Source organism: Triplophysa dalaica, chromosome 21 (genome assembly GCF_015846415.1).
Source record: "Triplophysa dalaica isolate WHDGS20190420 chromosome 21, ASM1584641v1, whole genome shotgun sequence".
NCBI classification, from domain to species: domain Eukaryota; kingdom Metazoa; phylum Chordata; class Actinopteri; order Cypriniformes; family Nemacheilidae; genus Triplophysa; species Triplophysa dalaica.
Window position 1 is genome coordinate 18,332,661 of NC_079562.1, and position 18,612 is coordinate 18,351,272.

The 18,612-nt window shown below is 37.0% G+C and overlaps 1 protein-coding gene across 1 annotated transcript in view; it reads right to left on the bottom strand.

The window, feature by feature from the left end:
• Positions 1–18,612, bottom strand: part of lrp1aa (low density lipoprotein receptor-related protein 1Aa) — a 131,742-nt gene that overhangs the window by 89,189 nt on the left and 23,941 nt on the right. The window contains exons 3-6 of the mRNA XM_056735396.1: positions 12,990–13,127; positions 5,837–5,956; positions 5,618–5,746; positions 5,244–5,504 (exon numbers count right to left, since the gene is read on the bottom strand). Of these exons, the coding sequence (XP_056591374.1) occupies positions 5,244–5,504; positions 5,618–5,746; positions 5,837–5,956; positions 12,990–13,127 (648 nt within the window). The remainder of the gene's footprint in view (positions 1–5,243; positions 5,505–5,617; positions 5,747–5,836; positions 5,957–12,989; positions 13,128–18,612) is intronic.

Below are 18,612 nucleotides of genomic sequence, written 5' to 3' on the forward strand. Positions count from 1 at the left end.
ATTCCTCTTGTGACTGTTACATTTTGCCACATATTTAAAAATCTCAAGTCCTGAGTGGAAGAGAAGCATGTCCTCAAATTCATTTTTTTTTTCTAACTGTCAACAATATAAGATTTAAAGCTAAATATATCCCTCCTAATCGAGGGTGGATTTTGCCTTTGCATTACTATATGTCAATGTAAGACCCACCTATTGTCAGTTCAAAAACACAACACAAACAAAGGGAAAACTCCAAGAAATCAGAGAACTGGAGCAGAAGGGTGCAAAAAAGTTTACATTGTAATTAAAAAGGCAAGAAAGAAAATCTTTAAGATGTTCTTGGTAGAGACAGGCCAAGTCGAGCGAGAATAGCCACAGAAAATGACAGGTTTAATAGAGATTAAATCAAAACAATAGATTGAATGTGTTTCTGCCGCACTGGAGCGTGAGCCGATTCCAGCACATGATGGTTTAAGAGGCTTTCCGGAAACTTCTGTACCAAGCAGACCACACGTCAGAGAACCACTCCCTTCTGCTTGAACCCAAATTACTTCATCACACATCCTCTCTTAACAGTATACTATTTACCATCAGAGACACCAAATCCCTTTACTGGAAAACCACAACTCAATTAAACACATGATAAATAACATTTTCCCTTATAGGATTAAGAAACTTTATTACAGCAAACACAAGGATTTATAACATATCTTGGCTGTCATATCAGATTTGAACCACACGATTATCCTGGCCTATCGCTCTGATTGCGGCACAGGTTTTATGTCTGGGTTAAAGACAGTAGCGGTCGGGAAGTGGTGTGGCTACGGCAGGAAAAAATATATGAGCAGGCCGGCCACGTGTGCCCTATCAAAATGAATGCAGAGCGGACATGTAAAGATGCCATCTCAACAAGACTTTTTTGGCAAAGTCACATGATCAAACTGTCAGACTGCAGACTGCTGGAGGGATGGGGTTACAGTTAACTCGGCTCATGTCAACCACAATGTCTGGAAAATGTCCCACAAAACAGAAAATAAATATGCTGCAGCAAACTCAGGCGACCTACGCAAACCACTCATAAAACACGCTTATAAAAACACAGACACATATGGATATAAGATGAATAAAAACCTCCAGAAGAGTGTTTTACATGCTGTGTGGAGGATGAAAAATACTTAAGAATAAATTAATATGTGAATAAATAAATAGATGCATATATGCAGAAATGAACCAATGAATAAAAAATACATGCATAAATAAATATATAAATACAGGCATGCATAATTAAATAAATAAATGCAGAAATAAATAAATCTGTCAAAAATATACATGTTGTACCATTTTTGTAATACTACATTTATTTCTGTTTCTTTTTCTTTTTCAACCATAAACAATACAAAAGACACATTTTGAGCTTGTGTAATTCCTATGTACAGTACTGCAGAAACACTTCCTGCCCTGCACTTGGCACCACATCAAGTTAAGCCTGTACCTGTCCTGCACTGAGAAGGACCGCCTTCCTTATTAAGATAATAACAGAAATACGGAAATAAATAATGTAGAAATTCATAAATAAATGTAGAAATAAATGTAGTAATACAAAAATGCTACAAAATATATATTTTTGACACATTTATTTACTCATGAATTTATTGATCCATTTAATTATTTATACATGTATTTATATATAAATTTTTGCCTGTATTTATGTGTTACTACATTTCTTAATTTATTTATTTTTACATTTACACATGTATTTATTCAGTTATTTATTTATTTACTTAAATCATTTTTTGTCCTCCATAATACTGAATATGCATACTGTATCCGTGTGATTGATTTAGAAAGCCAAGAGCACTTTTAGTGCTGTAACTAATGGCTTGTTTTAGTAAACTTTCAGATACTATTAAAACAAATGTGTCTTAAGAAAATATTACATTTAAATCCATGAAAAGAGATCTGTAAGAATTGGAAGATTTCTGGAATTTCATCTGTTTCTAATATGTACATTAAAAAGGATGCTTACAACTACATTGAAATCAATACCATTTGAAAACAATAAGTAAAATTATAAAAAAATTATACTCATTTCAGTATACGCGCTACTTTATCAAAGGGTTAAAAACGGAAAGGAAGTAAAGTAAAAAGGGAAGAAAACATCTGGTGGTCTCATCTGTGTGTCAAGCTGAGGTCATGAATCACAGCAAACACATTTCCTGTGTGACCTTTCCAAAGACGGCCACAACACACCCAGCAGCTCACAGACATCTGAACGCAGGTTCACTTCACACAACTATGAGCTTTCTGCAAAGGAATGCTATTTGAAAGTGTTCTGAAAAACTATGTGGAAAAATGTGATGTCTACATTGAGTAAGGCTCTGCTATGAAAATACCAAATCACTTTAATGACACTATTGAAGTATATAGGAGGTATTCACTCTTTCTGTAAGAAGGGTTTTGACTGCAAGACCTCCACTTCTTTTGCAAAGCTGTGATAAATGTTCAAAACTATTACATATACACATGTCTAAACATGCTGCTTTAAATGTATTTCTTTTCTTTTTCCATCTCTTTCTCTTGTTATTCATACAGATGCAGTAGGCAGCTATATCCTTAACTCTAGAGGCAGGAACTCAATAACCTGCAACAGGAAGTCATTGATCTCTTTATCACTTCCTAGTGAGGGCATGCTGCAGTCAACCCTGTGACCTGTTACTGTGTGTGTGTGTGTGTGTGTCTGTGTGTAAGAAGTCCTTACAAACTTGCGAAACGCTGGAAAATAACGAAGCAAAACCAAAGTAAAAATAATTTTCTATACAGGACAGAGGATTTTCGAACAAAAACAAACATCATATCACATGCCAATCTATTATTGTACGTAATATTGGGTTTAAAGTCATAAACATGAATTCTATCCATATCCATGTTTGATGATTATTATTCATGAGGTACAGACCCATTGAATGACATTGGTTGGGGCACGGTGTAAAGGTCACTCCTTCACCCGTTTGAGAACGGATATTTGTTACCACCACAATAATGAAAGAAAACTGCAAAATTATGCACATTATGGCACATCTGCACTTCTTTTACATCTGTAAAATCCCTTATATTTACATTTATGCCTACATTTATATATTTTGCATTATCCGAAGCAGCTTACTTTTGTGCTGCTAATGGAATGCTCTACAGCTACAGGAATACAATATTTATTTTTTATGTAAATGCAGCACTGTGTATTCTCGTACCACTAAAAAAATGAATTTTGCTACTTGTCCAATTTACTTGAACAAGTTAATGCACATGATTTTTTTTTATGTTTAGTCATCCAACTTATCCCTTTCAAGCTTCTTCTTTTTTTTTTCAGTAATGAGAAAAACTTGAGTTTGTTTCGAGCAGAGTTTGTATTGTTTTGTTTTGTGGTAACCAGAACCAGTAGTGCCTTTATTGCTACAGCTGTGGGAGATAAATGTACATTTTTAAACTTGAATTTCTGAGCTCTGTTAACTTAAAATCTTCTTGAAAAAGATTAATATTATATATAATTTGAGAAAATGGAGTTGAACACTTTAAAGGTCCAGTGTTTGAAATTTTGTGGCATCTAGTGGTGAGGTTGCGAATTGCAACCAGAGGCTCACTCCACCCCTCTCCCCGGTCCTTTCGAAGCTCTACATTGGCTGACTAAGATGTTATTGCATTTTCAATTCTTTGCAGAAGAAGATAACGTATTTACAAACACGCTCTGTCGACCAGTTTGTCAGTTTAGGGCCACTGTAGAAACAACATGACGAATTCCATGTAAGGAGACCATGGTGTATGTAGATTGAAATAGCTCATTCTTAGGTAATACAAACTTCATTGTGTAAGGTCTGTATATAGTAGATTATAGTTGTGCTGTATTATATCGCATTACTGTCAATAGATCATCCAAAAAACTTCGCTCCACCTTAAATACATGTTATGAAACATTTACATGTAAAAATCATGTTTGCTTAACAAACATAAATTGGGCAATTTGAACATAAATAAAGTGTGCTGATTAAACATATTTCAAAATATGTGCATCTGATGTAAATATGTTTTTTATGACTTTTTTTATGAATATGCTTTAACTATAAGAATGCAATGCATTCCAAGGCACATTACATTTATTTATTTTTTATTTTTTAATTAAACATTTATTCTTATTTATTCTTATACTTATCTACATTTAAAAAAAAAGAATATCTAAAAACATTACATTTATTAAAAAGCAACCACCCAAACCTAAAGACAGCTAACTGAAATGAAATCTAATAACTGACAGTCTACATTCTACATTGAATTTTGCAACAACATGCGACAGACAAACAGCTATACTCATTGTATTTGTATAAACTTATAGCAACAGGGATTGAACAATTTTACGCTTAAGGGTTACTACGGAATAGAAATACATTATCCATCCTGTACTGTATATATTGAAGTATGAACCTCATGTGAAAAAATATGCTTTCTTGACAGTTCAGCGGTGAGCTTTTCAAATGAAAGTGTAATGTTCTTGAGCGTAAATGACACTATTGGCTATGAATACGATGCACACTGACTGCTGCTCCCTTGAAATCAGTTCACTCATGCTGAGAGCTAGCGGATCAGGACGAGTGAGTCTCCTGTAAAATACTTCTCTCTCCTCATCTCTTGGTTTCACAGGGGAAATACCAGATGAATCTTATTGTGCATTTGGAGTCCCGGCAATTCAATGAATCTGTCTGCCAGAGCAGCACATAATGAGCAAAAGTTCTGAAAAGTTAATTCACTGAATAACACTGCATAAAATTCATAGTTTTACAAGCTTGGCAGCATTCTGTCCTCATTCACATTCAGAAAACTTGCATGGAATCTTGCTTTCGGTCAAACTAGATTTTTTATAGGATGATTCATAGCAGAAATGTGTGTTTTTGGTACATTTTGGTGTGAATCCCATGTGAAACCCATGGGACAACATGTGCAACATGTGGTGATATGTCTCCAGATGTGATAACATGTTCTTCACATGACACCACATGAAGCACATGTCATCCCATTGGTTTTCACATGTTATATACACATTTTTTTGCACATTATCCACATGTTGTACACGTGTGAAATGTATGTTTATTTTCTGTAAGTGCGAGCCAGTAAAGACTGCTTCATTTTAACATCACATGTCCAACCTGACAATCCTCTATTATTTGCCAAACTAATCTAAGATCTTAGTGAGAAAATGCATCTTTTATGTGACTCACGGTGTAAGCTGAGAGAGATGTTGATGGTCCTCTCCTCTGTGAAGCTCTTGAGTCCGGTTATCTTGGCACACTTCAGATGTGTTCCCGCGGGTGCGTCGCCAACATTGATCCAACACACCGTTTCCTGTACGTACAGGAAGTCCATGGCCGTGGTCTGTTTTGTGGTTATGTAGAGTGATGGGCTGCTGGATCCACTCAGCGACGTGATCTGTATGTTCTGAGAGTTTGCGATGACTAGCACAGGCAGACGGTCCACAGGCACTACAGACACAGAAACAGCTGTAAATCTCAACAATAACAACAACTGAACCTTTCATTACAAATGAAACAAATGCATCAGAACTGTGACCTAAAACATCATCTGCGAATCTTACCATTCTTGGCTTTGCAGGAGCGATTGTCGGGTTGAACTAGATAACCTTCCACACAGGAGCAGGCGTATGAGCCGTCTGTGTTTGTGCACGTCTGACTGCAGGTGCCGTATATCGTACACTCGTCAAAGTCTGATCACAGACACAGTGCAGGATTTGACATTGCATTCACAAAGTATGTTTGAACTCTTGTCAATGTGAAATTGTGCATGCGTAACTGACCTTTACATGTTTTCCCATCTTGGCCGATCTCATATCCGCTCTTGCAGTAACACATGGAGCCGGTGCGGGTCACAGCACAGTTGTCTTGGCAACCAGCGAGAGTACAGTTGAGCGCGCCTTCTGTAGACATCAAACCAGAGGACATTGAGAGGTCAAACTCCACAACACAATCCATTACATACCGACCACTCACACTTCCCATCCACGGACACTTTATCAAGACTATAACAGTTAAACAGTCACCCACTACTATAAAAGTAGTCTCTAAAGTCCAGTTTTTCTGCACTAAAATGTATGATCAAACACTAGATTTGCAAAGCTTCAGAGTATGCACTATAGTCAGCATCTAAGTTAAAGCATTTTGTAAAGAGGGGATTTTTTATACTTTTGTATTTGATTTGTTATTACTCTGAAATCGACTTATTATGTTAGTGGAGGTTTCTTGCACCAGTGATTTTACATCACAATATTCCTTTGGATATCATGGACTTAAGTTCATGTGGGTCAAAGACATTTAAATGGGGATGAGCTCAGGGATGTGATGTCAAAACCATGAAGATATTTTCTTGACGGGAAGTTTGAATGTAGTATATCGTAGTACATTAATCCTTTATTCCAGAAGAATATACATAAACAAACAGCAAAAGGTCTTTTTTCTGTCGCATAGATTTGACAAATCACTAAGTGACTGAAATGAAAAACAGGTTATATTAACAACAAAAGCACAACCACATTGCATGTCGCAGAGCTCAGCCGATGCCACAAATGTGAGCTCTCTAACAGCTCCCAGGAGTCATCATGATGTACGCAAAAAGATTAGACAGCCTTAGTGGTTTCGTCAGTAAAGTCACAAAATCTCTTAAACTCTGTCTTGTTACAGATTTGTGTGTGCTGCAGGTGTGTATCACAGTTGAGCATGTGCTGTAAATTCTTCTTTACTAATCCATAAGAGGATTGTGAAGAAAAAGTAATTTGACAGGGATTTTGCTTTTCCTTCAAATTTTATATGCTGAAGTAAGAATGTATATTTAGCACTCACATCCCATTAGACACCCTATATTGTGGCACCCCCGTCAAAAAAACATGTTTATCTATTCCAGTAATTACAATCAAAACAAATGATAATGCTACAGTATACCATACTATACCACATTGAAGAATTGTATTTCTTTCTTTGTAGCAAGAGTTTCGGAAGGGCCTTTTATCTGTTCTGAAATTACTCTTGATGTCTAGACTTAAAACATTTTGCTTTTTTAAACCATTTAGATTTATTCTGATTTCTTGACAGTAGGTTACTTGTACTTCAAATGCCACTGTTTATTGTTAGCAAATGTTATAAAAGTAGCTAACTAATATGAACAAATATGGCTCTTTAGATATTAAGATTGTAAAATTCAAACCAGTTGACATCTGAATAAATATCTGAATAAAAATAAATAATCATGTTTTTAGATACTTTGGTTAAGTCTTCCTGTAACATACTGTGGATTTAAAGATTAGTGCTTTGAGCGGCTGGTCCTGTCACACCTAAAAGACTCTTTACCATCCACACTGGACCCATACCAATTTGCCTACCGTAGCAATAGGAGCACAGATGATGCAGTGTCCATGGCGCTGCACTCCGTGCTCACACATCTGGATAATAAGGACACTTATGCACGCATGCTGTTTGTAGACTTCAGCTCTGCATTCAATACCGTCATCCCTTCCAAGCTAATCATCAAACTTGGAAACCTAGGCATTAACAATACAACCTGCAACTGGATTATGGATTTCCTGACGAACAGGCCTCAGCTTGTTAGGCTAGGCAACATCTGCTCCACCACAACAACCCTCAACACTGGTGTACCACAGGGCTGCGTACTGAGCCCCTTTCTCTACTCCCTTTTCACACTCGACTGCAGGCCTGTGAATGGATCTAACTCCCTCATCAAGTTTGCAGACGATACAACAGTGATTGGTCTCATCAGCAACAACGATGAGACTGCTCACAGGGAGAAGGTACGGCACCTGGCCACATGGTGCTCAAACAACAACCTGCTCCTTAACACTTCAAAGACAAAGGAGATCATCGTGGACTTCAGGAAGGCGAAAGGAGGCACACACGACCCCATCCACATTAACGGGACGGCTGTTGAACGTGTTTCCAGTTTTAAGTTCCTGGGGACCCACATTTCGGAGGACCTGTCCTGGACCACCAACACCTCATGCCTGGTCAAGAAGGCTCACCAGCGTCTCTTCTTTCTGAGGACACTGAAGAAGAACCAACTGTCTTCAACTATCCTGGTGAACTTCTATCGCTGCACGATAGAGAGCATCCTGACCAACTGTGTCACAGTCTGGTACGGGAACTGTTCTGTTGCTGAGCGCAAGGCACTGCAGCGGGTGGTGAAAACAGCCCAGCGCATCACAGGAACTACACTCCCTTCCATTGAGGACATCCAGAAGAAACGCTGTCTGCGTCGAGCTCGCAGCATTCTGAAGGACTCCTCTCACCCCGCTCATAGACTGTTTACTCTCCTGCCTTCCGGTAGGCGCTTCAGGTGCCTCCGGGCAAGAACCAGCAGACTAGGAAACAGCTTTTTTCCCAGAGCTGTTTCATTATTGAACTCTGCTCCCCACTGATTTCACTACCCTCATAACTTTAACTTAATGCTGCTATTACAATGTTTACATTGCACTACAGGGCTGCCATGCATGACGGAACTGTACACACCAGTACTTCATGTATCTGCTCTACCGGACTGTTTACACACACACAGCATCATTTGCACTCTATACTGCTCACTTGCACACCAGGAACATTACACTGAATGCTCATTTGCACTAATGGACTACTCTCATAACTGCATTAACTCATCTACTGCACTGTAACTTTCATAACTGCATTAACTCATCTACTTCACTGTAACCTTAATAACTGCATTAACTCATCTACTGCACTGTAACTTTAATAACTGCACTAACTCACCTACTGCACTGTAACTCATCTATTGCATTATTGCATCTATCGCATAACTAACTGCATCTACTCATCTATTGCACTATAACTTCAATAACTGCATTAACTCATCTACTGCACTGTGACTGTATATCTGCATCTACTCATGTATTGCACCGTACCTTTAATAACCACATTAACTCATCTACTGCACTGTAACTTTAATAACTGCATTAACTCATCTACTGCACTGTAACTGTATATCTGCATCTACTCATGTATTGCACCGTACCTTTAATAACCACATTAACTCATCTACTGCACTGTAACTTTAATAGCTAATGTCTGTAACTAATGCACACTCAAGTCACTTGCACTATTGTATAGTCTATATTGTTATCTGTTCATAACCTCCTGTACATTAATGTTCACAGTATATAGCCTTCTGTATATATTGTTCATAGTACATACCGATTGTCATATTTTCATAGTACATGCCCAACGTAAATTATTTTCCTAATATTGTATTCTGTATTTATTCACACTGTATATCAGCACTTGCTAATTGCACTTCTGGTTAGACCTAAACTACATTTCGTTACACTGTACCTGTATATGTGTAATGACAATAAAGTTGAATCTAATCTAATCTACACATTCTTGTCCTCATACATGAAGTCTTACAGAGGAGCTAGTAACATGTTTTCTGGTCATGAATGTGATTCTTAGACAGAAAATGCAGTTAGAGTAAACCATCCGTTGTATATTGCAAAGCCTCCTTAAATTCTTCACAAAGTAAAAAAAAATGCAAAGGTTTCAAAAGATCAAATACAAAACGTTTTGCCGCATTGACTTTTCAGATCATGTGTATGGTTGGACACTAAACCCTCTGCTCACTCATTGGAAACACCGTGAATTTTTTATGTTTGTGTACATTTCATGATTTGATCAATATTTCAGCCACAGCACATTTATCTTCTCTAACACACCTGTGGATGAGCTGGAGGAGGTGATATTGTCGGCAGCGGCAACATTGAAAATCATTAGACGTCACATCCATTCAGAAAATAAATAAGACCCAAGATATTCAATTAACTCAGAGAGCCTAGGTTGTCTACAAAAGATTTGAACAGAAAGCAACAATGAACGTTTATTTTATATGTTCTTTATATGTACTAAAAAAATATTTTACAAATGTTGTAAAACACTTATTTGGTAATTATAAGTACGTCACAATTACGTCAAAAACAACTATTAATTTAACATATTCTTCATTAATTCATAATCACAGTCTGTAAAGGTAATATGTTTGTTCTTTGTTTATTGTGAAGGCTTTGTTTGGAAATTTAAGCAAATCATTATTTGTTGATGTTTTTTTTTTGCAGTACTTAATCTAAAGTAGAAACTATTTGTCAATTGTAAATGCTTAGAAACGTTTATTTACCATTAGTAACTTTATGAGTAGTCATCTTGATTGTAAATATGTGTCCCAAATTACCTGAATTTACCCTATTTACACATCTTAAAAATAATTTATTATGAATTACTCTAAAATGGACTGTAATTAATTTTTGTGAATGTTTATAAATGTTAACTAATCATTTAGTACTTTTATGGGCATTGGACTTTTACGACATTTGTTTAAAGTGTGGTTAGTTACATGTAATGCTTGCTGAAGAGAAAACACTCATTGTCATTTGTGTGCAAGGCATGTTTTGTCTCGAGATTTACAATAGCAATTGGGTTCAATTAGAATATTCCTTGAATCATATATCAACCAGAGAAATCAACATTTAAAGAGAATACTTCATTTATCAAATCAAAGTGAAACAACAGGCGTTATCATCAGTAAGCAAATCATAGCCATCAAAGTGACCCATGTACACGGTTGACCCTTTAACCAACCCTTTAACATACACTACTAAACCTGTCCTAACCTTAGCCATATCATACTCAATAGCAGCAAAGTGTTGTACAATAAGACATGCTTTCAATCATTGTATAACATCTGTTAAAATCATTTGTAGGTTTTCAAGAAGTGCATTATCATATGAACTGAAAGTTAAATGACTGAAAGTAAGCATTTTCATTTACATAAAATAATGATCTGTTTATCATAAGGTAATGTTTAATAAACTTATTAGTAAATATTAACAAACACATTAATTTACGATTCTAGCTATTTGAATATAACTAGTGATCGGATAAACATTATATAATGTTTGTCAATGATTAATTATTTAATGAAAGTTATTATAGCGTGTTACCACACAGAAGTTTTCTGGCAGCTGGGGCGCCAGAAATAAACTGTAAAATAACTTTTTTCCTGTAAAATTACATTTTCGCCCTGTTTTTTCTTGTAAATTTGCTGTCTTTTTCTTTAACGTAAATTAATTTAAAAAATACATACCAACCTGTAAAAAAACACTACGATCTTAAAAAAATGTGTGGAAAATCTGTAAAAAAAAAATTACAGTGAGGGGTTCTCAACCTTTTTTAACTCCAAGGACCCAACTGTATTAACCAATATTCAAGGCCCCCCTCCCGCTTACAAAACCATAAAATATCTAACCAATATAATATTTCAGAGCTTGATTTTAACTGGAAAAATTATATCTGGCCCCTTGGAAGTCAGCTGGGGCCCCCTTGTGGACCACGGACCCCCTGTTGAGAAGCACTGATCTAGTCTTGACACTTTTATTATCAGTTAAGCAGTCGGTACATTCTTGAAAACATTGTTTGGAGTACCATGAGGGAGATTAAATGAAATGTCAATTTCCTGATGAACTATTCCTTTAAATTGTATATTACCTGGAATATTCTATTAGTCTCTTTATTTAGTTTATTATCATTTCAGGTTACTGTGGGTTGTTCTGGTTTCATGTCCTTAATAACCCCAACTACCTCTATCACCTCAACTGTGTGTACATGTCCAGACGGGTTTGTGTCACCTCATTGAAGGTCGCCCCCCAACCACAGAGTTTCCTGAATATACTAGAGTGTGTGTGTTTGTGTTAATCTGAAACAGATTCACGGTGAATCCAGGATAACTGCATTTGAAAAGACCCATTAGACAAGACTAAAGCAGTCTCTGTACCCACAAAATATGAAAACTTGAATGCTTTCCAACCAACGCAAGAACTACCAATACAAACATAAATAGCATAAGGAAAGTCTTTCACAGGTCCCAGAATATTTTGCATAAATTAGTTAAAGGGACAGTTTGTAAGAATTTTGCAGTAAAATATCCAAAAACCACTAGGCCAATGTTATATATTTTTTCAGCTGAATTATATATTTTCTCATCCTGAGAAAATCACCATTATAAACAGTGGACCGGGGCCGTTTAGTCGCCTGTTAATGGTGTCATATCCGCGTTACCCTTTGTTACCACCTTAACTGACGTAGCAACCGCGTGACACTGTCGTAGATAAATGCGCAAGTTTTTTGTACCGTCGATCCGTCTAGCATTATTGCAAATGATGTGGTTACGTTCAAAACGACTTATCCTATGAATGATTTGAACACTTAACACAGTGTTATCACACAATCGAATTGGACAATTACTGTAACATCTATGATTAACAATTTAGTTTTAAACCTTACAAATCAAATAGATTACTATGGTCTAATTCATTATAAAGAAACAAACTGATTTCATCATACGCAACATTTATAAAACTTTATTACTTTACCTATTCCGCTAACATGATTTCTCGTTCCCGTCTGATTGATGTATCAGCTGTACCATCAGCGGTGGAGTTGAAGACAACCTATCCCATCATCCCACGCTTCTACACAGCGTCATCAAGCTACGCGATTGTTGTTGTTTTGAACGTGCGCCCTCTAGCGAAAATTTCTACAAACTGTACCTTTAAAACAGTCTAATCTGACCCCATTTAAACTCCTGCAATTTAGCTGCTAAAGCTGATAGTTTCAAAATGAATAATTCTGTTTTTCAGGATCCTCCACATAACATTGTCAAAGTCACTACTTATTAATGACCACATTATTATATATACATAAACGGTATATATTATACAGTTTTAAATAATATATTTCATGTAGCAAAACATATGTGTCATAACGTTTAAGGTGTAAAGTAAGTAAAATCATATATACATAACAAAATCTGCATACTGTAAAATGCTGAATCAAAAAATCACTGTATTGAACTTTATTCTGCTCATATAAAGTAGTTGTAGTGAATACCTCTGCAGTGTGGACCCTCTTCTCCTCCGTCAGAGCAGTCTGGAACACCATTACACAGTTTGCTCATGTGAATACACACATCTGAACCCAGACACTGATGTTCATTAGGAGGACACCTTGACACGCGGTTATGAGGACCTGAAAGAGACAAACCACATAACAAAATTTAAAAAGATGTAAATAACCTGGCAAAGCTAAACTTAATTTGGCCCATTTTATGAATGCCTCTTCCTATAAACATTATTATGCTTTATTTCTTGGCATAATAATCTTAGTGTTCATGTTGTTTTAAAACTGTTTAAATAAGCTTGTCATCATGTGTTTGTCTTTGAGTCACAGGATGAGCTGTATTTGTGTGTCTGCTGTCCAGACATGAGCTCTCTCAGGACATGGAGTGGACACCAAAAGTCTCCAAAATGTGTCAATGATCTAACGTGTTTTGGTAGAAAAGTGATGTAACGCAGTATACTTAAATCAATAAATGATTCCTGTGTGTCCAATGTAATAATGAGATCATCAATATAGCGCCAGAATAAACTACCAGCATGTTACTGTTAGTTACCGTTTTGATCAAGAAGTGCTTATGAAAGAAATGAAGATAAAGGAAAAAAGCTGCAATGTCTCAAATCTTTAAAGTGATTGTGATTTTGTAATATTTTTATTGAGGTTAAAGTAATTTTTTTCCAGCTTCTGAGTCAAACAGTGATTTGGACCACCTCTTTTGTCCAACAATGTCGGACACATTTGGAAATCTTTCTGGAAACACCTGTTTGTGTTGGTCATTTTAAGGTAATTTATTTGAAAAAAGCATAGCAACACCTTAGCAGCCACCATGAACAATCTATCATCTTGATTGTGTGTTTTGCAGGTGAGGGGCAAAGCATCCAAAGATCATAAAAGACACAGAAGAATATCACAAGAGTCAAGATGCTTTAAAAATCTAATTCTAACAAAAAATGCCCTGTTTCAAGCTGTTAGTATGACTGGAGGTGCTCTGAGGAGTGCCATTATGTTGGCGCCGGTGATCTAGTGGACTGTGTAAATGCCCAAAATGTTTTATCCCGATTCGTGGTCCTATCCCGACTCCTGTACCCCTCTTTCTCATCCCTTCATTTCCTGTCTCTCTACACTGTACTGTTTGGCCAAAAATGTGTATGTCTGCACAGTTGAACTGATATTATAAAAGGGTGCATACTGTACAGTGGCCCAAAAATGTACATCAAGCCACACATGTGGCCTGTTCTCACATAAATTCCGGTAGTTGTTTATTTTACAGTATGTGCGGTCTAGGTGAACTTACCCAACAAAATTCTGAATGGTTATGGTTTGGTTTAGGTTTAGTAATGACACAGTCAGTACATGTGGGGCAGGACTGTCAAATAAAGTGCTCCAGGAATTTGCAACTATTTAACTATATTACATAGGCTATTTTACGTACTAGAAAAAGACATCACACATAGTCATCCAATCAGAAGAATCAGATCCCAACTCTTACATCAGAACTGAATGCCATCAGAGTGGCACCCTCTCTTTTCATTTTTAAATCTTGTTTAAAAACATATTTGTTTGATCGGGCCTACCACTAATCCACTTTTCATCAATTTTTTTGCTATGTATTTTTATTCCTATTACTTTTATCCCAGGACTGTCTGAAGCCCAAGTTTCAATAGTTGTGCGAAATAAACTAGATTGTTTAAGTCAGTTTAGGAACATTTAATTTTTTAAAGCAACATCATAGAACTTTTGCTAACGGCTCCCCAATGTGGTTGATAACCGCAACTCTCTGTTACCAGAGTCGTATATAATGTTCCTGTATAAGCTTCCTTGGGTAGCACAATACACGCAAATTTGTTGACTAAGCTGATGAAACCGACGAATGCAGAAATGTTGTTTGGAAACCATTTTTACAACCATCGCCAGCCAGGGGCTGTGTGTACTGACAACGACACAGAATTTACAGAGTGTGGTTGTAGCCGCTCAGGCTCCCAGGTAGCGGCGCGAGTAAAATTTGTCAAGTTAAGAGTTGTTTTACCACTGAAATAATTTTAGAGACAGCATTTTACAAAGTGTTGCTTTAACAAATACTTTGTCAAATGAACATTTGATTTTCCTTAAAAGTTAATCTTTATATCTACAGTGTGAACATAATTGTTCCCACACCTTCTGGTCAATAAATTTCCAATATTTTCCAGTGATTTACGATTCTAAGTATTTTAAATTTAATTCTTTAGATTAAGTCTATTCTTAAAACAAGCTCATTACTAAAAAAATATTTTATTCATTTTTATGACTCGAGATTATAAACATATTTACTGGCTTTCTGTGAGATTGGGAATTCCGTCAACAATCTGACATCCCTTAATAAATGGCTATCCAGATACTAGCCAGTCAAAGCTTGCTTATTGTACATAGAAAAGCTGTTGAAGCATAGAAGTAAGGAAGTGAAAAATAGCACAAATAATATGAAATAAAGAAGTAAAAAACTGAAAAATCTAACTCGTTTGCTGTTGCAGCTCTCTCAGAGGTCCTGAAGGTGCAGTGGATTGTGGACACCTTAAACAGTTGTGGGCTGAGACCATAAGCCTCTTGTAATAATATGATCACATGCAGCGTTCCAGAGTCCTGGGTCAAATAAACCTCAGCCACAGAAAAACCTGGAATAAGGGGCCTTCACATGGGGAGCAAGTGTCACACCACCACAGGCCGCACAGAGAAATACGTTTGAAAGATTTGAAGTATAAGGACTATTAACCAAATATGGAGTCTTCACAGTGAAAGTCTGCAGATGCTCCATATGAAGCGTAACCATGGAAATCTGTCTAAATTCTTAAATGTGTATAGGCCATTAAAACATGTAGTACCATATTTATACCAAGGAATAAAGGTTTTGAATGAAAAACAAGATAGAATTTTCCTAGAAATGTTGTGAATGTAACACGCAGTTTAAAAACCATATAAAGCTTTTTAAGTTGCTTATAAAAGAGATATATTGTGGAAGGATTTATTGTTACAATTTGTCACTGCAAGTCTCTGCAAGAAGCATTACTTCTTAAATGAATAAATGTAAACCTTAACGATTGACGGATGCTCCATAAAATCCTCGTCATCAGCTAAGAATCTTGGCGTTGTATTTGACAGTACTCTCTCATTTGAAAGCCATGTCGCAAACACCTGTAAAATTGCATTTTTCCATCTTAAGAATATATCTAAATTACGTCATATGCTGTCACTGTCAGATGCAGAGAAATTAATTCATGCATTCATGACATCAAGACTAGATTACTGTAATGCACTTCTAGGTGGTTGCCCTGCGGGCCTATTACAAAAACTGCAACTGGTTCAAAACGCGGCAGCTCGAGTTCTTACACGTACAAAAAAGTATGAGCATATAACCCCGGTTCTGTCAACCTTGCACTGGTTACCTATAAAGCATCGCATTAACTTTAAGATCTTGCTTATTACCTATAAAGCCCTACATGGTCTAGCGCCGCAGTATTTGAATGAACTTCTATTGTATTACAGACCACCACGTACATTACGCTCTAAGGGGTCCTGTCAGTTGGTAATACCTAGAATTTCAAAATCAAGTGCAGGTGGTAGATCCTTTTCTTATCTAGCGCCTAAACTTTGGAATATTCTTCCCTGCACGGTCCGGGAGGCAGACACACTCTGTCAGTTTAAATCTAGACTAAAGACTCATCTTTTTAATCTTGCATACACTACACCTCCATAATATTAATCCTCAGAGGATTTAGGCTGCATTATTTAGATCAACCGGAACCAGGAACACATCCAACAACAAATGATGTACTTGTTGCATCAAAGAGTGCAGAACAGTACTCTACTCTCAGCCAGTCTTGTCTCTTTGTTCCAAGGTTACCGCAGGATGCAGTTCAGGCCCAGACCTGATGGCAGAGCTGAGAATGGGAAGCGGTGACCTGACAAGTGCTAAGAGGATAGAGCTGGATAAAGGACGCGACAACTTTGTTTTTTTCTACAACATTTCAAATGCTATTAGATTGTTAATGATAATCTTTAATTTTTATATTTTTATTAAGCCTTGTTGTGCTAACAATGCTATTACACTGTGGAGACTGCATTAATGAGCTAGTCGAATAAAACAATTCTCTAGTGTCATTAAGTGCTTTTTGTATTTGACATTTAGATTTTCTTTTCTTCTGGCTTTACTGATGGATTTCCCACATGCTTCTAGTAATACATTTTTATACACCACAATCTTGAAAAGTCTGGACACCTCTCAGTCTAAAGACCATTAACACCTTCTATAGTACAAACAAGCATGCCAAATGTGTGACATGAAAGAGTCTACAAAAACAACAATTATAACTAGGCATTTTCATATTCTGAAAAAAATGTGAGTGATGCTTCCTTGCAAACCGCGGAACTGGGCACTCACTAGGGTGATGACACTATAAGCCAAGAATGAATCAAACCAACCCCCATGTCTCTATGATGTTCGGATGCAGAGATATAGGTCATGCTAAATGGTTGCTAGGGTAACCTTTTTGGTTGCTAGGGGCGTAGCTTAGCATAAGTCAGTTGATGATACACTATCCTATGAGTGAAATTAACCATCCCCTGTGTCTCTGCAATGTTCTGAGGCTTAGAAATAGGTATTGCAAAACGGTTGCTAGGCTAACCTATTTGGTTACTAGGGGTGTGGCCTGGCAGATGCTAATCGATGATGCTTCAAGTACAATAAACCAACCCCCATGTCTCTACCATGTTCTAATGCAAAGATATAGGTGCCGCTAAATGGATGCTAGGCTAACCTATTTGGTTGCTATGGGCGTGGCTTTGTTACGTAATGAAGTTCCTGGGATACTGATTTGTTGCCTAAGTCAATTGAGCCAACCCCCTTGTCTCTAAGACACTGTGCTGCAAAGATATCCATCTGGTTCTTTTATAATGGGAGACTATGGGGACGGTTGCTAGGTTTCTGTAAATGGTTGCTAGGGAAGTGGCATCATAGCGTCATGATGACCATGTGATACTGATTGGTTGTCTGAGTCAAATGAGCCCACCCCCTTGTCTGTGGTTGTGGTTGTACTGCGAAGTTATTCAGCTCGGGACAGTTATGACAGATGTGACGCCTTATATGGGCATGTTTCCTGCCCCATGTTAAGTCAATGGGGCATTTTGGGGGCTCTTACACCCCAGGGGTACAACTTACTCAATTGTGATGTATGTTCTTACAGACGCACATAGGCTCTTCAAATGTGGTAACCCTCATGTTTCTACGAAATTCTCGCTCAGAGCTATATCCCGTCAAATTTCTCATGGAAAGTAGCACGTTAATGCTGCATTAAGACCAAACGCGAATGAAGCGTTAAGTGCAAGTGATTATCATAGAAAAGTCAATGCAAAGAAGCGGTTAACCTCCTTGCGGCGCGACTGCCGCGCGAATTAGGCGGCGTGAATGATGCGTAACGCACGAATGAAAGTGACGTGATTATGACCTGGCGAGTGGAGGTGTTTACAATAGGATATGACTATAATATGATTTTGATCATATATATATAGATATATAGTGTGCCTAAGACTACCAGCTCGATTTTACACTGATTTTGCCCACTCGAGAATCATTGAAAAAATCAGGTCC